The sequence below is a fragment of the Leptinotarsa decemlineata genome, unplaced genomic scaffold, assembly GCF_025532065.1.
Source record: "Leptinotarsa decemlineata unplaced genomic scaffold, Ldec_3_MD MMD2_tig00026369_RagTag_RagTag, whole genome shotgun sequence".
NCBI classification, from domain to species: domain Eukaryota; kingdom Metazoa; phylum Arthropoda; class Insecta; order Coleoptera; family Chrysomelidae; genus Leptinotarsa; species Leptinotarsa decemlineata.
This window is the reverse complement of record NW_027412709.1, coordinates 3,948,995-3,974,451: the sequence shown is the minus strand read 5'-3', so window position 1 is coordinate 3,974,451 and position 25,457 is coordinate 3,948,995. Positions and strand designations below refer to the sequence as shown.

Sequence of the window (25,457 nt, the reverse complement as noted above, 5' to 3'; positions counted from 1 at the left end):
ACACAAAAATATATAGTGAAACAATTGAATTTGTTGAGGAATTCAAATACCTCGGATTTATGACAGACAACACTCTAAGCCTAGAAAAACATTTTAATTACATTCATAACAAAATTATTAAAAAAATATTCTTCTTTACAAGAATTAGTAACACGTTGACATTTGAAACATCACTAACAGTCTATAATACGATAATTCGACCTCATTTTGATTACTGTCCAACACTTCTCAACCTTTTTGATGCGAACTCTATATCCTCTTTGCAAAAACTACAAAATAGATGTATGCGTATACTCCTAAAATGTAATAGATACAACCCTATAATGCTTCAGGTTCTCGATTGGCTATCTGTAAAAGACATGCATTATTGGAAAATTTCCTACCTATTTCAACCAGTTCATAACTTATCAAAATGAAATCCATGATTACCCTACACGAGGGAATAAGAACTTATATGTTACCCGAACAAAATATACCATGACAATGAATTCTCTTTTCCACAAGGGTCTCTTGGACTACAATAAACTTCCCAATGATATTAAATGTAGTGACTCCATTTTAATTTTTAAAAACCGTCTTACTAAATATCTGAAAGAAAAATATGTTTGAGTTTAACATATCTTCCACATTTATATCAGCTTTTCAGTTCATTGGTCTATCGGGAGTTGTACACTCCATCCTCTGATTTTATTTATTTTTATTATTCTTGTTATACTTTTGCTTGTATTTTCAAAATGTGATTGTTAAAACAGTATTATGTATATTAGGATTCCTATATTAATAACTGCTCTTATATCTTACTTACTTGTTGAATCAAGAGACGCAAACTATTCGCGTTCAATACCATAAAGTCTCATCACCAATTCTAGGCTGTCTAAGCCATTGATAGTGTCTTACTGAGGGGAGATATCATCGTCGTCACTTACTGGGACTTGTTCTTTAAAGACCGTTGAGAACATCCTGGAAGAACCCATGTCACTGTGAAATGTTACAGAATAGTCTCGAATGCTATATGGGAGGGGCTACCTATTGGTAAGGGGTATATAAAGCACAATTTATAATTTTTTCTTTTCATTTCAGCTACCACACAATTTCATATAAACTACATTACGGCAGCCCTGTACCCCTGCTTGTAACTTGGATAAAACTCACTCAAACAAAATTATGTCCTCAGCTATCCCTCCATCCATCCTAAAGACAACAAAACAAAAATAACTCGGTTGTCAGCCTGCTTGAATTTATTTTATCGTACGATAGATTCAAGTTCGTGATATTTTCCAAGATATCAATTCGAATTGTGTGATGTGTGGGCAATTATACGAGTAATGTGCATATTCTTAAAATAACTTACGCATTCATTTGATGAAGATGAATATCGTCTAAATAGCAATTGTCACATTATACGTAACCATTATTTCAAACATTAAAATAGGTATACTAACTATTCTTAAAAAATAGATACATGCCAACTCGGGTTTTTTTAAACTTATAAAAGAAAACAGTATGTGATAAATTATTTCATTATATTATCTGCCTGTGTCTGCCTGTCTGAACGCGGTGAACTAAAAATTACTCAACGGATTTTCATACGGTTTTCAGCAATGAACGTAATAATTCAAGAGGAAGGTTAAAGTATATGTATACTTCAACCTTCCTAACAGGCAGACTTCAATTTATAATATCTATGGATTTTTCCTCTATTCTAGTTATTGATCGAATGAAAATCTATGTCATTCTTGAAGTTTTGTAGCATTTAGGTAATATGAATGTTATTTCGATTTTCATTTTTTGTAATTGGTACTTCCATTATGTTTACATTTTGGAATAAGCTTAGAGTCCGGTCAAATTTTTCCGAAAAATTAGAGTAAAGCTACCTAAATTCCCACCAAGCTGAAAATCAGTAAGATTGTTTAAAAAATGATTGAAAATAAAATTTGAAAGTTTCCCATCTTTCCCCTGTCTGGGAAAAATTTTATTCAAGGTCAAAGGTCAAAAAAATTAGTATTTGTAATTTTCTGCAAAACGGAAGTTTTATCATAAAAATACTTCAGGAAAAACTGTATATCATAAAATTTTCTACAAAAAAAGGTGTCAATACTTTTTTTCCTACGATCCACCGTTTTTGAGATATAACAATTCATAAAGTTGTAAAAGTTGTAATCGTCATAATATGCATGAGTACGCCACGTATATACATCTCTGTAGTTGTAATATACATATGTTGAAATATTTTTTTATCGGTTATTGTAACTTACACTTATTTAACAACACAAATGCGACATACATCATTGATGGCGGATACTTACTACATCGTGTTGTGTGGGATAGCGAAGAAACATTTAACGTTATCTTAAAAAAATATACGTACAGTATGTACGTCGACATTTTGGTTCCAGAGTTACTGTCATATGTGATGGCTATAATGACTGCACTAGAAATACCAAAGCTGCAGAACAACGTCGTCGAACTTAAGCAACATCTACATCAATTGATATTTTATTTGATGAAAATATGACAGTACCAACCAGTCAACAAAAATTTCTTACAAATACTCACAAGTCTCAGTTCAGTTCAATGTTGAAAGAAAAATTTATTGCTGAAAATATATTGGTAAAACAAGCTAATAATGATGCTGATGTATTGATCATTGAAACAGCAATAAAGCAATTTAATTTGACAAATACAACTATTGTTGTTGGTGAAGATGTAGGCTTACTCGTATTACTCACTGCTCGACCTCCAAATGAAAAAACTATTTTCTTCTTAAAACCAGGAAAAGCTACACATCAATCGGAAATATATTCATCAAAATTTTATCTACTTTTGCAAAGTATCAAAATCATGTACTATTTTTACACGCAATGACTGGCTATGATACGACATCTGCATTTTACAGGAGGGGTAAAATAACAGTTTTCAGAATGTTTGAAAAACAAAATTCAGATCAATGTGCTGAAGTTTTTAAAAATAGTAATTCAACTCGACAATAAATTATCACTAACGGCATTCGCTTTCTTCTTTTTATGTAAGGAGCTCCTGAAAAAACTACCTGCTTAGATAAGTATAGATATGTATGTTTCGTTAAAATTACCAAAAGTAAAAAACAAGTACATTTACCTTGTCTTCCGCCAACCTAAGTTGCTACTCATCAACATCGTTTTCCAAGTTCAAGTGTGGCTTGGTTATCAGCTAGACCCAACAGAACTGGGGTTGGATGTTGGTTAACAATTCATTAGAACCAGTCCAAACCAGTCCACCTGCACCGGAAAAACTGATGAACACAATTTTTTGCAACTGCAAAAAGGGGTGCACTGCTAAATGTGGTTGCAAAAAAGCCGGACTGTTTTATTCTCTGGCATGTACAGATTGTCAAGGCCGGTCGTGCTCTAATGTTGAATCACCAATAACACTGAAGGATCCGTTTGATTCCAACGAGGAGACATGAGATACATCGCTATTAACGCTGTATACATGTACTCAGGATGAAGATGAAGAGAAAAAGAACAAGAACAAGATGAAGAAGAACAAGGATAAAAAGAACAAGAAGAAGAACAAGGCGAACAAGACCAAGAAGGTCAAGAAGAAGAACAAGAAAAAGAATTTGAAAGTTACGACTCGGACGATTAAATTTCACTATTTTTTTTAACTCAAATTGTTTCTATTGATTTTCAGCTTGGTGGGAATTTAGGTAGCTTAGAATGTCTAAATTGAACGGACTATTATATTGGACGATATAAATTAAAGATCTCAACAAAATTCCCGCGACATATTTCGATTCTTGCACCACCTATCGACATGTGTATAAAATGAGTCAATCTCATCTCTCGCAACGAAAGTTTTTGACAAAACAAAAGGGAATTGGTTAAAATACCTGGGTTTCCATGAATATTTGAAAAGTATCAGCCCTATCTCGTGAACAAAGCCGAAAACAAAAAAGAAGCGTTCCATATATCAATCTTACTCTAACCGAATTCACCAGTCTGATGGAGATTTAAATATAATGAAAAAATAAATACTACTCATGATGTATGTTATTGAATTTACCAATACTTGCCTATTTGTGATGCACTGTTTGGAACCTTTGGTGTAGTATTGAATGTTACTGGAGTTTTATCCCATTATCAAACCGTTATTTTCAACACCTCGACACGTGTTTTAATCACCAAGAGATCATTTTCAAGAGGAAGATTAATTAATCTTCACTCTTTCTCTTGAAGGTGATCACTTGGTGATTGAAACACGTATCGAGGAAGAATAAATAATTTTTATTCTTACTCTTGAAGGTGATCACTTGGTGATTGAAACACGTGTCGAGGTGTTAAAAATAACGGTTTGGTGTTGGGATAAAACTCCAGTAATTTTAATTACTTGCCTACTGGAAAACTACTTCACTGGCCAATAAACGACCCACATTGATTGGATTTTTCAGCAAGCATAGGGGGGAAGTCCCCTAGTGGCGGGCACAAGGTTTTCAGAAAATAAAATGAAAACTATTTCGAGATATGTAACTTTATTTATATATTAGTCAAGTCAACCAATTATAAAATCAATATCAGTTAACAAAAATACAACTTTTGATTAAATATATTTGGGAACTTCACTTTAGCTTTGGTAAAAAAATTAAATTTTTGGCACTGGTACCTAGTAGCGGACGGACTCAACTTCAAGCCCCCAGCGCCGGTAACTAGTGAAACGCCGTGCATCGGTCGCATATATGCACATCTTTACATTCAGGAAATTCGGCACATGCTTCATGAGCCCACGCTTGACAACTAGAGCATTGCATCCAGTCTTCGTCGTGGTCCTCTAAGCACACTACGTAAGTAGTTTTTCCGATGTTACATATTTGAGTCAATGGTTCCTTTTTCTCCGTTTCATGTTGAGTTTTTCCTTTGGCCTTCACACCTTTGGTTCGTTTCTCCTTCTCTTCTATTGCTGTTTTGAACTTGGATCCCATTCTTTTCTTTTTTTCCTTGAGGTTTTTTTTTCATTCTCTTTTTCTTCAGCAGCAATTTTGTAGGGTGATGAATTTCGCTTCTTTCACTTTTTTCCGAACCTCTGATCTTTTTATGGCAGCATCCGGCAATGGTGACAATTTATGGACAATCTGAACAACATATGGATCAAAGCTCGTAGACGGCTTGGGACTGCTGATTATTGGTTCGTTGGTAGATTCTCTAGGAGTGACTGTCGATTTTTCTGAGACCAAATCGTTGGACAGTTGTGCACCGCAGGACGTCACGGAAACTTCCCCGCTGCAACTTGGTACGTTTTAGGAAGTTTCTGGCTCTTCTAGTGGAATATTGGTCATGTCTGCAGCCAAATAATCCACGTCAGAAAATAAATGCCTATCAAATTGGTAAATTCCTATGCATTTGAACCCAGACACCGCAATATCCAGATGAGCTACTTTAGTAAACACTTCTTTGACCAGACCTGCAATATCGTAGTCGGTTATCCGAGATCCGGCGTTTGCTCTCATCCACATGTCGCATCGTTGGTTATAAGCATCTTTGAATGGCTTCATGAATATTCTGTCCAGCGGTTGGAGCTTGTGGGTGGTGTGTAGTGGTGAGCTCATCACATGAACGTTGTTTTCTCGGTAAAAATTGATAACCGTCAGTGTTTTGTGGCTGCAATGGCCATCCAGCAGGAGCAGCACAGGGCTCTTTATTGTCGGATGTGAGTATTTAACGAATATCTAAAACCAATGTACGAAAAAATCACAGTTCATCCAGCCGTTTGGCTGGGTCACGCCAACGCTTTCGGCTGGAGCATTGATGAGCCGAGCATTCATCCTTTGCCTAGGAAAGACAAAAAATAGCGGTATGAAGTGGCCATTGGCACTCATACAAAACAAAACTGTAATATTTTTGCCCCTTTCAGCAGAAGTGAGCTTTCCCACTTAACGGGCAGCCTTCGGACCGAGAACTTTTTGACGTTTGTGCATGCAGCTGACTCCAGTTTCATCACAGTTATAAATGTTGGAAGGTGGAAATCTGTACTGTGTTATTAGTCTTTCTATGTTGTCTTAAAATATATCGACTTGCGGTTTATCAAACCCTTCGGCTCGCATCATGCTTGTTGACTCTGGTGCTCTCAATGGAATGTCTGGATGTCTCTTGCATGATATCATAATAAAAATGCTTCTCTTTGTTGAAAAGATGGGGGATCTTCATTGCTTCAGCCAAGTCGAAAGCTAACCTCAGAAACTCATTTTTCATCAGCGGCAGACATCTATTGGATAAATCTTTTACGTGGTCCACTAAAACTTGTTCGTACTCGGGTGAGAAGGTATAAGTGAATCTACCGAGGTTTGGTTGCAACGTCACTTCTTCTCCACGGTTCAATGCCGATGTTTTATCATGTAGAGTGCTTTTTGGGATACTGTAGCGTAGTGAAGCTTCCCTCAAACTCATTTCTTTGGACAAAACCTTATCTATCGCAGTTTGTAAACTCTTTTGGTCCCATTTTCCTTTCTTTTTCGTCTCTTTCATTTCGATTTATCTCCGTTCTTCTATCCTCTGAAACAACTATGTCAAATCCGACCGTGCAGCTGGGAAAGTTAAACATTCGAAACTTCTTTGAAAGAATTATTTTCTTACCGTTTCAATCTCTTCATCTATCTGTTTTCATTTTTGACAGCCATCAATATTGTAACTGCCATAAACAAAAGAAAGAAACAGATATTCCATCAATTTTTCTTTGAAAGTTTTCATTTCGGATAAATAATGAGAAATAGAACGCCGAAAAGAGTTTTATCCAAAAATAAAATAGTTTTTGACAGTTCCAAAAGCATCATCAATGCACTTACTATCAGTTTCTCTTAGACTCGTATAAACCTCCCACATGAAAATTTCATTTAGAATTTGTAAATAGTGAGTCGTTCTCACCTCCGCACCGATTGTACCTGATACATAGCCAAAAATTAGAATGCCAGAAGCAAATCAACATTTGATTTGAAACCGGTCCTGAAATAACCTGGAGATTAGTCGAATTGTTCAGAGAGGAAGTGTAACAAATGGATAACATTTATTGTATAATTGGCAATAAAGAACCTATTTGAATTGTCAGTAGCTGCCGCCATCGCAAAAGTTCAAGGTAGTGAGATTTGAAATCGGGAGTTCCTGTGAAAGAGTTGACAGATTTCCATTTAAGTACGTTTTTTTATTAATTTAAATTATGAACCTGTATAATAATATTGCTTCATTTTCGTATACTTTTCATTTCATTTGAGGAAGTATATTGAGTGAGTTTGACACCTTTGAAAATTCGTTTAATATGTTATCTGCTCTATAGATATTTCAGTGAAAATCTTTGTTCACTGAATTACCAGGAATTATAGTATTCATTGAGTTATGTAGAATGCTACATATATTTCGAATATAAATTTTTGAAGCAATGTTTTGCCAAAAATAGCAAATAATACTTTTCAAAGTCGCTCGTTGCATTACAAATGACTCTGAAAACTATTTTGTAATCGAAAATAATTATTGACATTATTTCTCAAACAAATATGCTGATTTTAGTTTTGAATACTAGTAGAAATAGACGAATTATTGAAGGTAAAATACGGTGATACTGTATAATTTTGCCAAACAGCACCGTGTTACAGAAAAATTCGGATTTAGGTTCTACTCACTTTCTACTTCAAAGCTGACCCTGTACCAGAGGTTGCTTTTGCCTGAGAGGGGCGCCACCCCTTCTCGGACGGCTTTTTCATTGAAAATGAATCCAGGAATAAAAAGAATCAATAACTCTATGCAACTTGCGTTTTTTTAAGTTTTTTCTGGAAATCAGTACTTTTTGACTTAGTCACGAGTGAAAGTGCAAATTTTTCAACTAATAAACTCACGATTTCAAAGGGGATTTTCACTAAAAAAAATTAAGTATTTCATGGAAAAACTCATTCTCAGTAAAATTGTAGTTCATAACACAATGTTATCAACTGACTTCAATAGCCAGTGCACCAAAATTATAAAAATATAAAAAGTTGGACATATTTTGTAGATGTTAATCAGGTTGGTTCACGGTGGAAAGCACATTAGACGTTTCTGGTGAAACAGATACCGGATCACTTTGAAAATTCAATGGACATTCTCTACCCAACTAAAATATTTTCGACAATGCGGTGTTGCCAATTCCATTAGAAAGTAGTAGCAACTTTGATTTTTCAAATGGAACACCCTGTATATAATATTATTTTTGGAATCTATAACAATTACCCGACAACTCTTATCAAATCTTCAATTTACCTCTAAAAATGCTGATTTCTTCGAGTTAATACTATGGTACCGAAATTTAGTTTGTGATACTTGGAGGTTTCCCACACTTTGACGTAGTCTTCGTTACTTCACTACAGGGTGGTGAAAAATATAGTTTTTTGGTTTGTTTGAAAAAATGAATGAAAGTTGATTATTTCAAATGGAACACCCTGTGTATTATCACAAATTCAGAAAGCTGTTGAAATTTGCTTTCTTTCTATGTATGTCATGCGTATTTTTAACTAGTCAAGTTTCGGACTTATGTGCATTTATTTGTGAAAATGTCCCTTCAGAATGGTAATACCATTCGGTATTTTGTAAGCAGGTCTGATTACTATTTGACAGTAACGTTGTGACATTCTCCTAATAGTATTGACATTTTCGCCACTTCAGAAGTTTCAAATACCGCCAAAATGATGGAACAAAACTATTCAAACGAAGTTCTCATGAATATGTTTGTTATTTTTGGACAGTGTGATAGAATCATCAGCAGAACATGTAGAAATTTCAATGAAATTTCGTCGTGGCAAATGTGATTTCATTGGGATCCGAAACTTCAAATGTTTGAGTACTTAATCCTTTCTAACAATTCATCTCTCGAACGCAAGGATGTTTTGTTAAATTTATCTTCAAACATTCCCCATAGATGAAAATTCAATGGATCAAGATCGGGTAATCTTGCTGCAGGAGCTCCGTCTGATTGGTACCAACATTTCCGATACTCTGCAAAATATTCAAGTAGCTTCTAAATGCTAATGATTCCTCGTACCTCAATTTGTTGTCCATTAACATGCAGAAAATATTAAAATAAAATTTTTCTTCAAATTCGACTTCGTTTGTGACGTGGGCTTTTCACTGGACCAATAATGACAATTTTTTCTATTGAAAATTCCTTCTACCGAAAATTTCGATTCCAAATAATTTCATTTAGAAAAATGGATCTTCTTGAATGTGCTTCAACAACATTTCACAGAATTAAACTTCCTGTTGAGGGTCTTGAGGCTTCATTGCTTGAATTTTGGTGAATTTATATTCATGCATTTTATGTATTCACAAGATTCTTTGAACCGATGAATATTTTATACCCAAATCTTCTTCAGCACTTTTTTCGATGACTCAGGAAATGCGTGAAAATATGCTTATACATTAATTTGGTTGCCTTCAGAAGTTACGGGTCGAGGCAAATTTCTTGATGATTTTTGAGTTTATCCAAATGCATTGAAATTGTTCTGAATTTATATAAATTCCTTGAGGTTCATTTGCGGTAAATTCGGATGCCCTTCGTTGAACCTTCTACATGTCCTGCTGACCAGAAACGTCTAATGTACCATCTACCGTGAATCAGCCTGTACATTGATGCTGTTCATCTTTTCAAAAATTCAATTGTTTGCATCTTTTCAGCTTATTACTACATGATGTTAAGCAAATTTTTCTATACGAATTCAAATTGAACTAAAGCGCTGCCGAAACAGCCCGAAACATTAACCAGGCATTTGGCAATGATATAGCATTAATGAACGCACTGTTATTCATTGCTTTGCGAAATTTCTGTACGGAGATTTTAATAGAAGTGGTCGACCTACAGTAATCCAGGACGAAGATTTGAGGACGCTGGTGGTGACTGACCCATGTGGTTTTTTATGGTTTAAAATGTTTTCAAAAGGTCAAAAAGCTCAAAAAGTGGATACCTCACGATTTGAACGATCGACAGAAATTTTCACGTTTCGAGTTCTGTTCTTCTTTGCTATTCCGCAACCAAAACGATCGGATCGTGTGATGGAAAGTGGATCCTCTACGACAACACGAGACGTTCAGGACAGTGATTGGATACCGATGAGCCACCCAGGTAGCTCCCAAAGGCAAAAATCCACCAAAAAAACACCATGGTTACACTTTGGTGGTCAGCGGCTAGTGTAACTCACTATAATTTCTGCAAACGAGCCATACCACCGCAGCTAAGTCCAAAAATTAGCTATTTTTTCCCGGCGTAGCTACATCATAGGACCTTTTCTCATCGATGATAATTTGACTAGTGATAAATATTTGGAGAATCGAATAATACCGTGCATTAATAGGGGAATGGAGGAGGATATAAATTTATTCGAAAACGAAATAGTTTTTCAGCAGGATAGTACATCTCCAGTGAGTGATAGTGCAGCTCCAGTGAGACAATTTTTGGATGATCATTTCCCTGATCGCTGGATTGGCAGAAGAAGTCCTACAGAATAGCCACCAGGGTCTCCGGATCTCACTCCTGTAATTTTTTTTCATTGGGGTCATTTGAAGTGTAAAGTGTATGAGATAGAATCAACAACATTATAAGATATGAGAGAGAATATTATGAGGCATTGCATAGAAAAAACTCCCGAGATTCTCAACCATGTGTGTATGGCAATGGAAACTCGTAACATTGTATGGAAGTTGATGGAAACATTTTTTTTCTTCCCATTGTCCAGTCATCAAATTTTGATTCAAGAAGTAATAAAAAGTCTCTTTTTCTGGTTTATTGCTTCCATCTTTGTCTCTAGAACAAATATTTCAAAATGTGACCTCCTGTAGGTATAATTGTTGACCTGTTTTTTTATTTTTCCTGCAAATCATTGTTTCAAAAGTTATTCAGGGTAGCTCATTTTCAATTCAAATAATTTGTAGCTCCCGAACCATAAGTTCCAGACCGTATGTTTTATACTTTGTTGAAATCTGTTCATCATGGAGCATCTGATAATGTGAAACAATATAGGGTGATCCATTTGAAAAAATTTGGTGACATGCTCTGGGGGTGCGATAAGGGAAGTAAGAATTGTGGAATTGGCCGCGGTGGTAGCGCGCCCGACTCACGATCGGAAAACCGTGGGTTCGATTCCTGCCTCGACCAGATATTTTCCGCGAAAGAATTTATCTGGCTGAGGCTCGGATGATTCTGCAACCGTGTTAGGAATCACACGTTGAAAGGTAAGACCTCGTTAGTCCTTAGCTCGCACAAGTTTCTCAACTTCTGAGAGTTGTCGTTCGTATGGAGGCGACAGCTGATTAACGGAAAACAGATTTGAAACATATTTAAACAGACAGATCAAATGTGAATATGTCAAAATGTGTCCCCCTGTATACTAATGTTGACCTGTTTTTTTATTTTTCCTGAAAATCAATGTACCAAAAGTTATTCAGGGTGGCTCGTTTTAAATGAAATGCACTGTATATCTTTGTAGATATTGTTCTTTGTAAAGAGTTTTTTTAACTTGATTGCTTGCTTCCTTCTTTCAGAAGTGTCTCACATTTTTTGTATGTTGATGGAGATGTAGTAAGCCCAAAAATTTTTTCCAAAAGACTAATCTCTCCTAATAACTTCAATTTGAATTATGTTGTTGTTCTGTACTGTTGACATATGCTTAGTATTCGATGTCAAACCGTGATGTGAAATTCAAAAACAATAATTAAAAATGAATAAAAACAATTCACAAAAAAGGCGTATACAAAAAGGCAGTTGATTTAGATAAAGCAAAAATAATTGCTATTCGCTTGAGCGTGTAGAACATTCCGATACAATAAATATAATTCTGAAATAACCATTTCGAATCAGAAAATGGGCCAACTAAACAACGTGCTGCGTTTTGGCAACTGAGTGAATGTTTACGCATAGAGAGCACGACGTGTTGAGAATTATAATACTTTTTTGTGATTCCAGGCTCGTTTTGATAATTAAATTTATATTACAATTCAATTTCATTAATATATACTCTTCCGTTTACGGATTTTAGTTGGGTACTGTTCTATAGAATTTCAAAGATAATTTTTTGTTTTTTCAAACTGAAAAAGTAACAAAACGAAATAAGTACTTTCACATTATCACATTTGCCTATTGGAAACAGAAGACATAATGGAAATGAAATACATCTGTGTACAAAAAGATGTAACTCTTCTGTGTTCGGGGTGAAATTTTAATATTATTTTCATTGTGAGATTTCCACTAGAGAGTTTTCAAAGATCGTTTCACTATACAATAGCTTTCTCAAGGGTTTTTATACAGACCTCGATAACTTTATCGCCGGTAGAACCTTCGTCAATCAGGACCAGGCAACGTTGGACTTATTGACACTAATTCAAATGGCACTTATTTCGATTGAATTATATAAGTTTTCACTGAGATACTAAAGTTTGGATTAGAATAATAAAAAGGGACAACATTTTTAAAACAATCTAATATTATAACAATACGGGAATTTAAAAGGTGATAGGTGATAGAATTGTAAAGTTTACAAACTTAGAATTACTAAATGACTGATTTCAATAGCAATCTGTTTCAATTTTAATTGGGAAATGATTTCATTAAGTTTTTTAGTTTCAACAAATACATATAGACTTTTCATAAAATATTTCTAGTGTTTTATAAATATTATTCATGTAAACCAAAATAGTTGCGTTACAAAGAACAATATATTCGAAAACAGTGTATGTATTTTACTGTTGATAAAAAGATTATGAGCAATTAGAATCAATTTTCAAACAACCAAATGAAAAGTTATTAAATTAATTGATGTAGCCGTTACTGAGTGGTAGCAGATCATCATGAAAAATGAAACATGGAACTTTCTATGTTTCTTTGCCTCTTTTTTTTTGTAACTATCGTTACTGCCACAAAGGGCGAAATTGCAGTAACTTTAGTTACAAATGAAAGTGGTAAAATTTCTATTCTTCATATACTGTATTTTATCAGTTTGAAAATGTCCATACAGGGCGAAACTGCAGTAACGATAGTTACAAATGAAAGTGATAAAAAACATAGAAAGTTTTATTTATCATTTTCCGAAATGAAAAGTTGATAATAAAACGAAATTTTTGGAAACTGCTAATTATAATAATAATTATTATTCAACTAAACTACTCATTTGGTAGATAGAAAACAAAGTCCAACTGAATACACCACTAAAATATCAACTGAAAACTAAACGATGTAATTGAAATGAACTAACTTCTTCTTCAACCGAACACTGAAATAAATCAAATGCGATGTTTTTAAAACGCTCAGTAGATGAGTGTCGAAGCGTATATTCGTCATCTGCACCTGTATGACTCATAACCAGTAAGAATCAACTAAATCTAACATATTATCATGTTTCAAACGGTGTTGAACTTTGTGGCGTATTCCACATTCTGGAAAAAAAATAAATCTCTAGTCTAGCAACCTCGTTACCCTTTTGTCGTTACTTTCAGATCCATTTATCCAATCTGCATTTATGAAACAATTAGGGAGAACGGAAATTTCAGAAGAAGTAAATATAAGATTATGACTAGGATGGCGAAATGCTGAAATGATAAACTGGATCTTTGAGAAAAAGAGAAGTGTGAGTAGTGAGAGAAAGTTAAATAGTAGACCACTCCCAAAAATTTACTGTACATTTCGAGTTTCGTTGAAAAAATTGAAAAATAGTTAGTCATGTAGGCAGTTAGGAAGTTTCATTTTGTATAACGCGATTTCTGCAAGACTAACGGATAATGGGATTCAGCAAAGAATACAGGATCCACATAAAATTTCCTGAAGTGTTTAATCGATTCTAAAGTTCTTTATACCACTTGTTAGTTTGACGTCGCGTCGTCCATAGAAAAGACGCCAGGAAACACCTCACAGAGAAATCTAAAAAAAAAGTTTGATAGGGATTTCGTTTTTTTTAGTTTGGTGTTTCAGAAAAATGAACTGGTATTGACCTCATGTAATATTATAGGAGTTCTCATTTGAAGCTCATATATTGAAGTTCGAAATGTAGTTCATAGTTTCGAAGAAATAAATTTGGTATCTGCTGGTGGAAGATTTTCTCAAATAACATTTCACAGAAACTTTGTATAAGCTTCAAAGTAGGAAAAATAAATCCATTTACAGCATGTCTAGTGTCTAGTGCAGTGATCGCCAACCTGTCGATCGCGAGCTACCGGTAGCTCGCGGAGGCAATTCTGGTAGCTCTCACAACGATTTCAATTTAAAAGATACAAACTGCAAAAATCAGAGAAGCTTCCGAAAATTCCACAAAAAAATCTAATTGTCATAATATTAAACATAAACAGCGGCAACGTTGCGGTGAGCGATCTGCCGCTGACGCCATCAAGCTAGAATCGGCTAGAACCGACCAGCCGGACCAGCGCGTTAGTGTTCGAGAACGATCTGGATTGCTTTGAACGGGATAAATATGCACGGCGCGGCGACATTGCGCTTAGTTTAAAACTGAACGCGTAACCAACGTCCAGCGGTTGGGTTAGTAGAGAACAACAAAAATAATATGATGGCAAGCAGTTGTAAGAAGGTAAAGACATACCACTTTCATTCGGAATGGGAAGAACAATACTTTTTCACAGAAGTTAAAAATAAAAATGTGTGTTTGTTATGTAATAGTTTGGTCTCCGTTGCTAAAAAAGGAAATATTGAGAGACATCATAAAACTGTACATACTAATTTTGAAAAATCATTCCCACTACATTCTGCCGCCAGAAAGGAGAAACTGAAACAGTTAAAAAGCAGTTAATTGGACAAATCAATATTTTTAAGAACAGTCGATAAAAATAAGGCTGCAACTGAAGCGTCGTACCGTGTGTCCCAGATAATTGCACAAAAAAAGAAACCTTATGAAGACTGGGAAATGATAAAACAGGCGTTTTTAGAAGCTGCTGATTCGTTATTTGCCAACTTTAGAAATGAAGATGAGATAGTTTCAGCTATAAAATCTATGCAACTTTCTGCTAATACAGTGATGAGACGTGTAGAAGTAATGAGCAATGATATTTTTTTACAGTTAAGAACTGACTTAGATAACTGTGTTTATTTTTCACTTCAACTGGATGAATCAACAGATGTTGTTGACACTGCCCAGATGGCCATGTTCGTCAGGATGGTTTTTAGTGATTTTACGATTAAAGAAGGTCTTTTGAAGTTCATTCCACTGAAAGGACACACTACTGGACATGAGTTGTTTTCTCATTTAAAAAATATTGTTTCTTCCGAGAAAATTCCAATATCGAAAATGGTAGGCTTGACAACCGATGGCGCTCCAGCTATGGTGGGTTGTGATAAGGGTCTGGTGGCGTTATATCGTAAAGATGAAACTTTTCCGCAATTTCTCTGTTATCACTGCATTATCCATCAGCAATCATTAAGTGGAAATTTCCTGAAAATAAACAACGTTATGAAACTGGTGGTAAAAATTGTGAACACGATTAGAGCTCAAGCGTTACAAAGAAGATTATTCAGAACCTTGGCCGATGAAGTTGACTGTCAATACGGGGACCTACTTCTTCACTCTGAAGTCCGATGGTTAAGTAGAGGACGAGTGCTGAAACGTTTTAATGATGTCCTATCTGGCATAGTTCAATTTTTCAAATAACGCGATGAACCGACTCCGGAACTAGAAAATTCAATCTGGCTTAAAGATTTTGGTTTTCTCGTGGACATTACAGAGGAATTAAACGAACTCAATTTGCAGCTTCAGGGGAGAGACAAAGAACTAGCGGAAATGATTTCTGATATAAAAGCATTTATCAAAAAGCTGGAGTTGTGGGAACAAAACCTAATTAACAGCGATGCCAAGCATTTTCCTATTCTTTCAGAAAAAATATCTCAAAATCCATTAGAACCCTATGACAACAAATATCATGTAGAAATAATTTCTACCCTGAAGAATAACTTACTTCAAGAATGGCTTTAGTAGCGCAGTTTGTTGTTCAACCCTTTATGGAAATTGATATCCAACAGTTTGCAACTTGTGTTATGCAGAACTTTGGCGAAGATATCGCTGCAACAGAAATGGAAGTCATTGAGTTTGAAAATGATTTAGCCTTAAAATCGTTAGTCTCAAGTACTGAATGTATCTGGCCTATTGTAAGTAAAGACAAAAATTCAGTTCTATGCCGTGTTGACTTGAAAGTGAAAGCATTTTTCAGTTCAACCTATTTGTGTGAATCTTCTTTTTCCAATATGAAGTTTATTAAGAACAAATATCGCAATCGACTTACAGATGAACATTTGGATAATTGTATTCGAATGGCTGCATCAAATTATACTGCAAACATTAAAAAAATCATCGATGAGTCTGAGTGTCAGTCTTCTCATTGAACGTGCTTTTTTATTTTTCAATGTTTATGTTCATGATAGTGCGTTACTTTTTTGTTATTATTATTAACTATTTTTAAATCATACGTGACATGCCGTTGTGGCTGGATAAAAGTTTGTGTTTATTTTTCGAACACCTTCGTTTAATAGGTAGGAATGTAGCTATGTACAAGTACGTACTAGTAATATTAGTTATTTTGTTATTAGTTTATTATTAGTACCTATGTATTATGTATTACCAGTTAAATAGTGAAATAAATACATATAATGATAAATTAACTGTGGATTATTTCATTTACGTTGCGTTACGTGGCTTCCGCTGTTTATTCCAAAATTAACAAAGTAGCTCAACACATTGAAGAGGTTGGCAACCACTGGTCTAGTGAATAACATATATATTGGGAGACTGATTAACACTGCTCAGTATGCTTTAAGGATCTTCTTTCACTGCTTCTGCATACCAAAACAGCTAACTTACCGTATTCCGTTATAATTTCCATAGGGGTTGACAACGATGACCATATTATCTCAATTTTGTTTTTGTCACCACCTCGTTTATATTCTATTAGTATGAAATATATGTTAAATAAAGTTAATTGCTTCAAATTTTACTAAGCTAATGACACTTGATTGGATGATAAATTAAAAAAAAACCCGAGGCAACTCAAACTCATTATACACGAAAACAACATTTTTGAATTCATGAAAGTTCACGTACTTTGATCAATTGAATGAGGGAGGTATAATAATAATTTAATAATGATAATTTATTGGTAGTTTCTCATGGAATATAAATAAATACAATAATTATTAATATCTATAATATCTATAAAAATACAAATGAGGCTAGACACAACATGTGTTAATCTTACTGAGAATTTTACAGAAGTATAAAATCTATGAAATCAATGAATTTCTGATTGACCAGCGATGAAATATTTTTTGTAACAGCAATTGAATGATGAAAATTTACTAACTTTATATTTTTGTGCAATATCATTATACAAACTATATGTGTTGTGACTGAAGAATAAGGATCGTCGATATAAAGTGGTTCGAGGGAAAGTAACCCTCCAAACTTAAAATTTAATATGCGCTCATCATCACGAAATCTCATTTTTTTATACAAATATGATGGACATTTGTTTATTAATATTCTATGGCAGAGGATAGCCGATTGTAAAACACATATATTTTTCATAGTTAACCATTTGGTTTAATTGAGTATATATGAAATTTTATCATATTTTCCAATACCATATATATATATATATATATATATACATCTAAGACATGATTTTTTGAAGTCTACAAATGTTTTTTTATCCGTATATAACAACACAATATGCAAAATGACTCAGCACAAGTGAATTTGTTAATTTTACTTTCATACTCATTGATAATGAATGACAACGTGGATAAAGCATTTTCAAACTCATGTAACTTCTATGTAAATATTTTGTGACATGTTTTGTAAACCTTAAATTTGCGTCCATTTCGATGCATAAATTCTTTGCCACTTTCCCAGAGCATATTACTGTATCAGCAAAAATAATATTAAAATATCTTTCCACCGAGCTACGATCAGTACTACAAACAGGCAGATTAGTTTTTTCAAATTAATTTTGAGGTTATGAGCTTCATATTCTAAAATAAGATAAGCTAGATCTTCATTTAATTTTAGATTGGCAATAGCAACGTCATTAGAGTGAAATGATAGATTAAGTTGTGTGTCATCCGCATATATATGAGAACGAAAATGTCTCAAAACAGAAACTAGATCACAAGTGTACACGCAAAAAATAGGAGCTCAATAATCGATCTCTGAGGCACTTTGAGTTTAATAAATTCAATGCTTCATTTTTCTCTTTGAATGAACGATCTTTGAGATAGTTTTTTATTAAATTTGTAGCAGGTTCAGAGAACCCGATAAAGTCAAAAATAGCAAATGAAATCGGAAAACTAATAATATCAAAAACCTTGGAATAGTGTATAAATATTAAAGCAGTCGTATTACCTCTATCAGCAGCTTCAAGAATATCATCAGTTATTTTCAAGAGAGCAGTTGTACAGCTGTATTCTTTACGAAATCCTGTCTGGTTCATTGGTAAAATATTAACGAAATTTAAATAGCATTTGATTTGAAAACTCATAATATTTTCCAAAATCTTTCAACTTCAAGGTAGTAAGCTAATGCGGCGCAGATCGTTCAGGTATTTTAGTTAGATATTTTAGGAAAAGCCAATATCTCAGAAATCTTCCACATTTCAGAAAATATATTATCTTGAAAACATACATTTATAATATTAGTAAGATATGGTAATATTATAGAACAGCATAGAAGTAGCATATCTATACCAATTTCATCTGAACCTATGGCTTTTGTTTTTATTTCTGAAATGCATTTGTAAACAGTATTTTCTGTTACCGGCTCAAAATGAAATTTGTCATTAGATATATTATTTTTCAAATAACTCTAATAATAATTTAATAATTCATTACTATGTGTTAAATGTTGGTCAGAATTTCTCATGAAATATTTACTGATTTCAATAGGATCAAGTATTTCTGACAATTAGTTTTTTACGCGAGAATCTATCAAGATCTCTGAATTTATTCCATAATAATTTACTATTATGATTACCACTCATAAACTGATTAAGATATGCTTTTTTCTAATTTCTTATCATGATATTGGTTTGGTTTATTAGTAATTTATAATAGTTACAATCATTACATATGTTGATATTATTTCCATATGACCAGTCAAACTTAAGCTTTCGCCGTCAGTACCGATTCATGTTCCTTTAGTCTAGTCTAGTGCATTTATATGGTGTGATAATTTGAAAACATTTCAAGACAATACATAAGCAAATGATGCATCTAAAAATGTATTGGTAAGGTATGAATGGTATTTGTGAATAGAATTCCATACTTCAATCCGAAATTAACTTTTATTGATCTTTCATTGTGGAAAAATTTCTCGCAACCCCATGATAGAGTAATTTGAAATATCAGCATTTTGTCACTGGTTGAATTCACAAAATTAATATAAATATCAGGAAGGTATTCCATTAACAAACTTAATTAACTCTTTTCTGCACGTTTGCAATGAAGTACGTGAACCTAATATTTTTAATTGTATTTTTCAGGTCCGACAGACGTAAACATGGCAATGAAAGACTGGTTTCGGAAGATACAACCCGTTCAACTGTACGTGGTCCTACTGTTGACCATAGCCTTCTTCGTGATCGAACTAATTGTTAGTCACATCACCCATGCTCTCACACTTTTGATGGACTCTTACCACATGCTCTGCAATATCATGGCATTGGCTGGATGTCTCATCACCCTCAAGGTATGCGTCTGACGTACGTGTCTTCAATCAATCGGACCTAACCAAGGGTACTTCTAAAAAGGTCGGGGCACGCACTGACTTGAAATAAGCACTGAAGTTTGTTGAGAAATGATAAATTGATATATCTGATGTCCAATCTGGTCTTATACGAGTACGATTATTTGTGTCATCATTATTTTAACATGAAAAGAAGATGAAGAGAAAAATATTTCAATCGAGGTTATATTAGGGGCAATCATACGGTTTTTTACCTTTTTTTTTCTAAAAACGTTCAAACATTTGGTGAAAAAAATATTATAAAAATTCAAAGAAAGTAATTTTTGTGGAGGAAATCAGAAAGCCACAAATATTTTTTCCAAAAAGCTAATCTCTCCTGAAATATTCCCTTTTCATTTCAAGAAAAGAAATAATTGTGACACCACAGAATAGAGGACTGCCGCTAGACAATATTGCATTAACACAAAGTGAAGAATCATGGAGTTTTTTCCCAACAACAAATCGTTACCTGCGTTAGTTTTAAGACACTCAAGACGCAGGTACCTAGAACAGGTAGATACCTGTATCTATGTATGGTATACCTGTATAAATACCTGTATGATATTAATAAGGATAGTTTTATAGGTTAGTATGATTAGTTTAATCTTCCGCTTGAAGATGATCACTTGGTGATCGAAACACGTGTCGAGGTGTTAAAATAAAGATTTGGTGTTGAGAAAAAACTCTAGTAATATTCATTACTACACCAAAGGTTACAAATAGTGCATCACAAGAATTTTTCATTAATTACCCTAAAACTGATACAGCCCTCCCTAACCATCAATATTATATTTGTTAAAAGATAAGTTAAGCCAGATGGTTCAAATGGTTATTCTGGTTATTTGTAATCTTTAGTAGAAATATGGCCACCTTACTTTCGAAACTCAGACTAATATAGATTTGCCGTATAAATGCAGAAGGCTGTAATTCTTGGCTAATTTCATTTTCTCAGGATACATGAGTCAGTTGCCTCAACTTTTGTGATAAAAATATCGTGATTTGAAAGAATTATAGCATTTGATACTTCTTTCCATTCTGGAATATTTTTCTCCAAACCCTTCTGCTTGGAATCCTTTACCTTATTCTTATTCTTTCACAAGTTAAGTATTATTTCAAGTTATAAAAATTTCCCATATCAAATTCACGAAGAAATGCAGATGCAATAAAGAGTTGAAAACATTACTTGAGGCGCTTGGAGTTAGACTATCACTCAAACTTTAGAAAATCAGATATAGAATTGATAAAGTAAAAGATAAAATCAAGAGTACGAAACCCTTCTTCACTTGGAAGGATCGATCGCAGCTTGAGAAATGGTTCTTATGGAGATTCTGTGAAACGTGTTCTTCCTCACGAATCAATAGAGAGTTGTCCTGAAAATCTAGAGAAGAAAATTGGATTGGATAATTTAGGAAACACTTGCTACATGAATAGCATTTCACAAGTGTGACGAAGAATTTCAAGAACGAGGTTTCAATGACGAACGAGAACGGAAATGTTTCCTACTTATTCATCAAACTCAAACATCTGTTTATGCAGCTGCAGTTCCGATTTCCTGGAGTCTTTGGAGTCCACTAGATACTCGTTAGGACAACAAGAGGAGTGTTCCGAATTCTTGGGGTTCTTGTTGAATACTCTTCGTGAGCAAAACAATAGCAAAATCAATACTCCTGACCGCCCCGGATTGAATGATTCCGTACAGTCCATCTTGTCTTGTGTTTGTGAATCTTTTGCTGGAAAAATCCTCACTTGTTCACTTTGTAGTAAATGTTCAAGAGGTAGCGAAAACTTATGTGAATTTCTGGAACTTCATCTAGCTTTTCCTAATATGACTAATAACCAGTCCGTGCAAAGCTTATTGTTAAATCATCTGACAATGGAATTTTTAACAGTTGATGATCGACTGTATTGCCAAACATGCGGCAAACTAACTGACTGTTATAAGGAAACAAGTATAGCTGAAGCACCAGTCAAACTAATAATAACACTGATGATCTTCAAACAAGACTCAACCACTGACGGAAGCAAGAAACTCTTTGGAAGATTCGAAATAGATGAATATTTCAATTTAGCAGACCACTATTATAATATTCATGCAGTCATTGTTCACTGTGGTTCTGGCGTTGAATTTGGTCATTATTACGCCTTGGTCAAAGACGAAACGGACTGGTTTAACTTTGACGTCGTGTCACGAAGTGTTCTGGCGATGCATTGAATCTATTGGGGCCTCTGGAGACACCCTACATTTTGTTTTATAAGAGAAAGGACAAATCAAGATCTTCAGATGATGTGGTGCTGCAGGTTTTTCCGGGTTTTCCTGCAGCTGAAAAAGCAAATGCGCCGCTGGAATCAATGAAGTCGCCCCAGAGCGCCAATTTATTTTCATTGTTGTTTTTATTTTTATCGTTGTTTTAATAAATGTTCAATCAATAAAATTTGAAATTCACGAAAATAGGATTGCATAACTTGATGAGAGTTCCAACACTAGAACTGCTGCAGTTTTCTCAACAGGTGTTTCACCAAACAAATTGGCGTCAACAGGATGTGAAGAAGGTAGACTAATTCTTTAACCTGAAACTAGTCTCTATTCAGGTCGCAACACTTTCACTTTCAGACACCGATAAATGATTTCGGGTATAAACTCGCGAAAAATTTTTCTGGTATCCAAAATTGGATATGTGCTGCGTGAACAACGCCACGATGAAACTCAAATTATGGCTGAGATATAATGATGACTTTCCATCATTTTGGCTCATGAACGTGAAGAACTTGACTGTTTCGTGACATACCTGAACTCAATCTACGAGAATATCCAGTTTGCCACAGAGATATAAAAAAAGCAACGAGTTATTTTTCCTTTATGTACTAGTTAGAAGAAAACCCAACGGAGGAATTCAGCACACATTCTACATAAAATCAACACAAACTATAGTCTAATCAACAAGTTCAAAAACATGAAAAATAGAGATAAAGGTCCTATATATATATATATATATATATATATATATATATATATATATATATATATATATATATATATTTATATATATATATGAACCACAAATGTGCGGTTGGCTCCTGTTGTTAACTCCGTGCGTTTGTGTTGTTTCCTGATTTCGGCAAACAAGTGTTTCCCATCTTTACACTTGGCTGCACCGCGCTGATGAGGCCAATAGCCAGAAACACGTGTCCGCGGTTTGCCCACCTTTTTTGAGTGTTGTGTCCACAAATTGTTTAATTTTTGATTTATATCATGCACACTCGATAAAATCTCTATTTATATATATATATATATATATATATATATATATATATATATATATATATATATATATATATATATATATATATACATATATATATATATATATATATATATATACATATATATATATATATATACATATATATATATATATATATGTATATATATATATGTATATGTATATATATATATATACATATATATATATATATATACATATATATATATATATATATAGTTCATACAATTTGTATATATACTTCAAACAATTATAACAAATTGTATGAAGTATATATATATATATATATATATAAATATATATATATATATTATATATATATACTTCATACAATTTGTTACAAACAAATTGTTAAACTAATAAACAACGTTGTTGACCAACGTTATATGCCAAAGGTTCTGTTGTTCTAATCGGTAAAAAGAGAATTTCCGTTTTTTGCCATCCCTAGTCGTCAGGATTTTTAAAATTACCAAGCCATGTCTGCACTTGATAATAAGGCTCTTGATAATAAGGCTCTTGAAGAATGTTGATGCGTAGCAGAAGCTGTTGGTGGGTTGGTGGTAAAGTTGCCAAATTTACTGCGGTAGACTTTGTAACACCAGTCGAGAAGCGTTCGATTCTGCACTGTTAATCGTACATTTTTGAGCTGCAAATAATTTCAGCATAACTCGCTCTCCAGCTTATTTTATCTCGCTGACTGACGATTGAGGGTTATAAAACTTTTCTACTTCCAGTTTTAAAATTGGGAAAAAACAGATATATAATTTAAACAATCAGCAATAAAAGTATGATTAATTAGGAATTTGTTAGGCAATTTATCCTTTAACAAAATTGTTCTTAAGTTTATTGCAAGTTAAAGATCACGAAAGATACGAAAAAGTCAAAAAAATACCAAATTTTTATAAACAAATGCATGTAATAGGTAATAAACAATAGATACGAACTTGATCTTAGATTTATCTGAAAGAGAAATTTATTCTTTGTGAAAAAAAACTTCAATGTACTTTATCGTATCTCTAATAGTTTAAAAGATACATCAATTTTTTAATTGATAATGATAATAATCTTTATTTTCCATTAGACATATACATGTATAGGAATCGTCAAATTTCACACATAAAATCATGAGCACACGCACTATAAATGTGCATATATGTGTAGATAGATAGATAGATAGATCTTTATTTAAAATAGGTAACCCTAATATACATATATATCCCAATTAAATCAACGGTGTATATATACAACATTAGACAAACACAAAAAAAGAAATACAATGCAACAATAATACACGAAAATCACAATTTTAAAAAAAGAATTAATAGAATCAGTAGAATTACAAAAATTACAAGAATTGCTTTCAGTACGATATTTATTTCATCTTAATAAGTTCTTTCAATTGTTTTTTAAACAAATTCAACGATGATGTTTTAATGAAGTCTGGTAGTTTATTAAATTCTTGGAAACCTTTGAAAAATAAAGAGTTCATAGTACTGCGATAAGCAGTGCTGCTAATGTGAATGTCATTTTTACCCCGAGTGTTATAAGTGTGAATGTCTCTATTCAATATTATTAATGTATGAAAGTAAGCAGGAGCCAGGTTATTCAATATTTTATATACAAAAATCATTGTGAAATAATACAATCTTTTTTCGACTGAGAACCAATTAAGCGTTGCTAACATAGATCTTATGGGGGTGAGACGATTAGTTCTCAGAATTATTCTCATGCCACGATTTTGAAGTTTTTGTAGCATATTCAGCTTAGTAAGATCAAACAAAAACAGGGCTGATGAGCAATAATCAAAATGCGGCTGAATAATTGAATTATATACCGTGATTTTTGTTTCGGTTGATAATTCCTGGGCTATACGAGAGAAAAAATAAAGTTTTTTTGAAATTTTTTTATGAATATAATTGAAATGGGTATTGAAGTTCAGAAAGTTATCCAACTGGAAGCCCAAATACTTGATATTAGATACAATTTCAATTTGTTCATTATTGATGTTTAGGTTAAGGCTATTAATATTAATGGTATCATATCTGTATTTACTTGTGAATATCATAGCCTGACTTTTAGACACATTCAATTTCAATTTATTCAAACTCAAATACTTGCTAATTGATTGTAAAACATTATTCATTTTTTGAATAGCCGTATCTAGGCAGACGTCACTACAAGCAATTAAGGTATCATCAGCAAAGAGGTTAATGAATTCGCATTCCACAAAGAGGTTAATATCATTAATGTATAATAGAAACAATAATGGACCCAAAACACTTCCCTGTGGAATGCCAACATCATTATCTAACTCAGACGAAACTTCAGACTTGAAACGTACCCTTTGGCTACGTTGCTGGAGGTAGTTATTTAGCCATTGGTATACCTTGCCCCTTATCCCATATTGCTTGAGTTTATTCAACAATATT

At 33.5% G+C, this 25,457-nt stretch overlaps 1 protein-coding gene across 7 annotated transcripts in view; it reads left to right on the top strand.

Moving 5' to 3' along the window:
• Positions 1-25,457, top strand: part of ZnT77C (Zinc transporter 77C) — a 114,638-nt gene that overhangs the window by 71,456 nt on the left and 17,725 nt on the right. For 4 of the 7 annotated variants that reach the window (XM_074185285.1, XM_074185290.1, XM_074185289.1 and 1 more), the window contains one exon: positions 19,506-19,711. In XM_074185285.1, coding sequence (XP_074041386.1) covers positions 19,523-19,711 — 189 coding nt within the window. In that variant the 5' untranslated portion in view covers positions 19,506-19,522. Of the gene's footprint in view, positions 1-13,472; positions 13,604-19,505; positions 19,712-25,457 lie in introns of all 7 variants that reach the window. The other 3 variants (XM_074185288.1, XM_074185286.1, XM_074185287.1) reach the window with 1 other exon arrangement.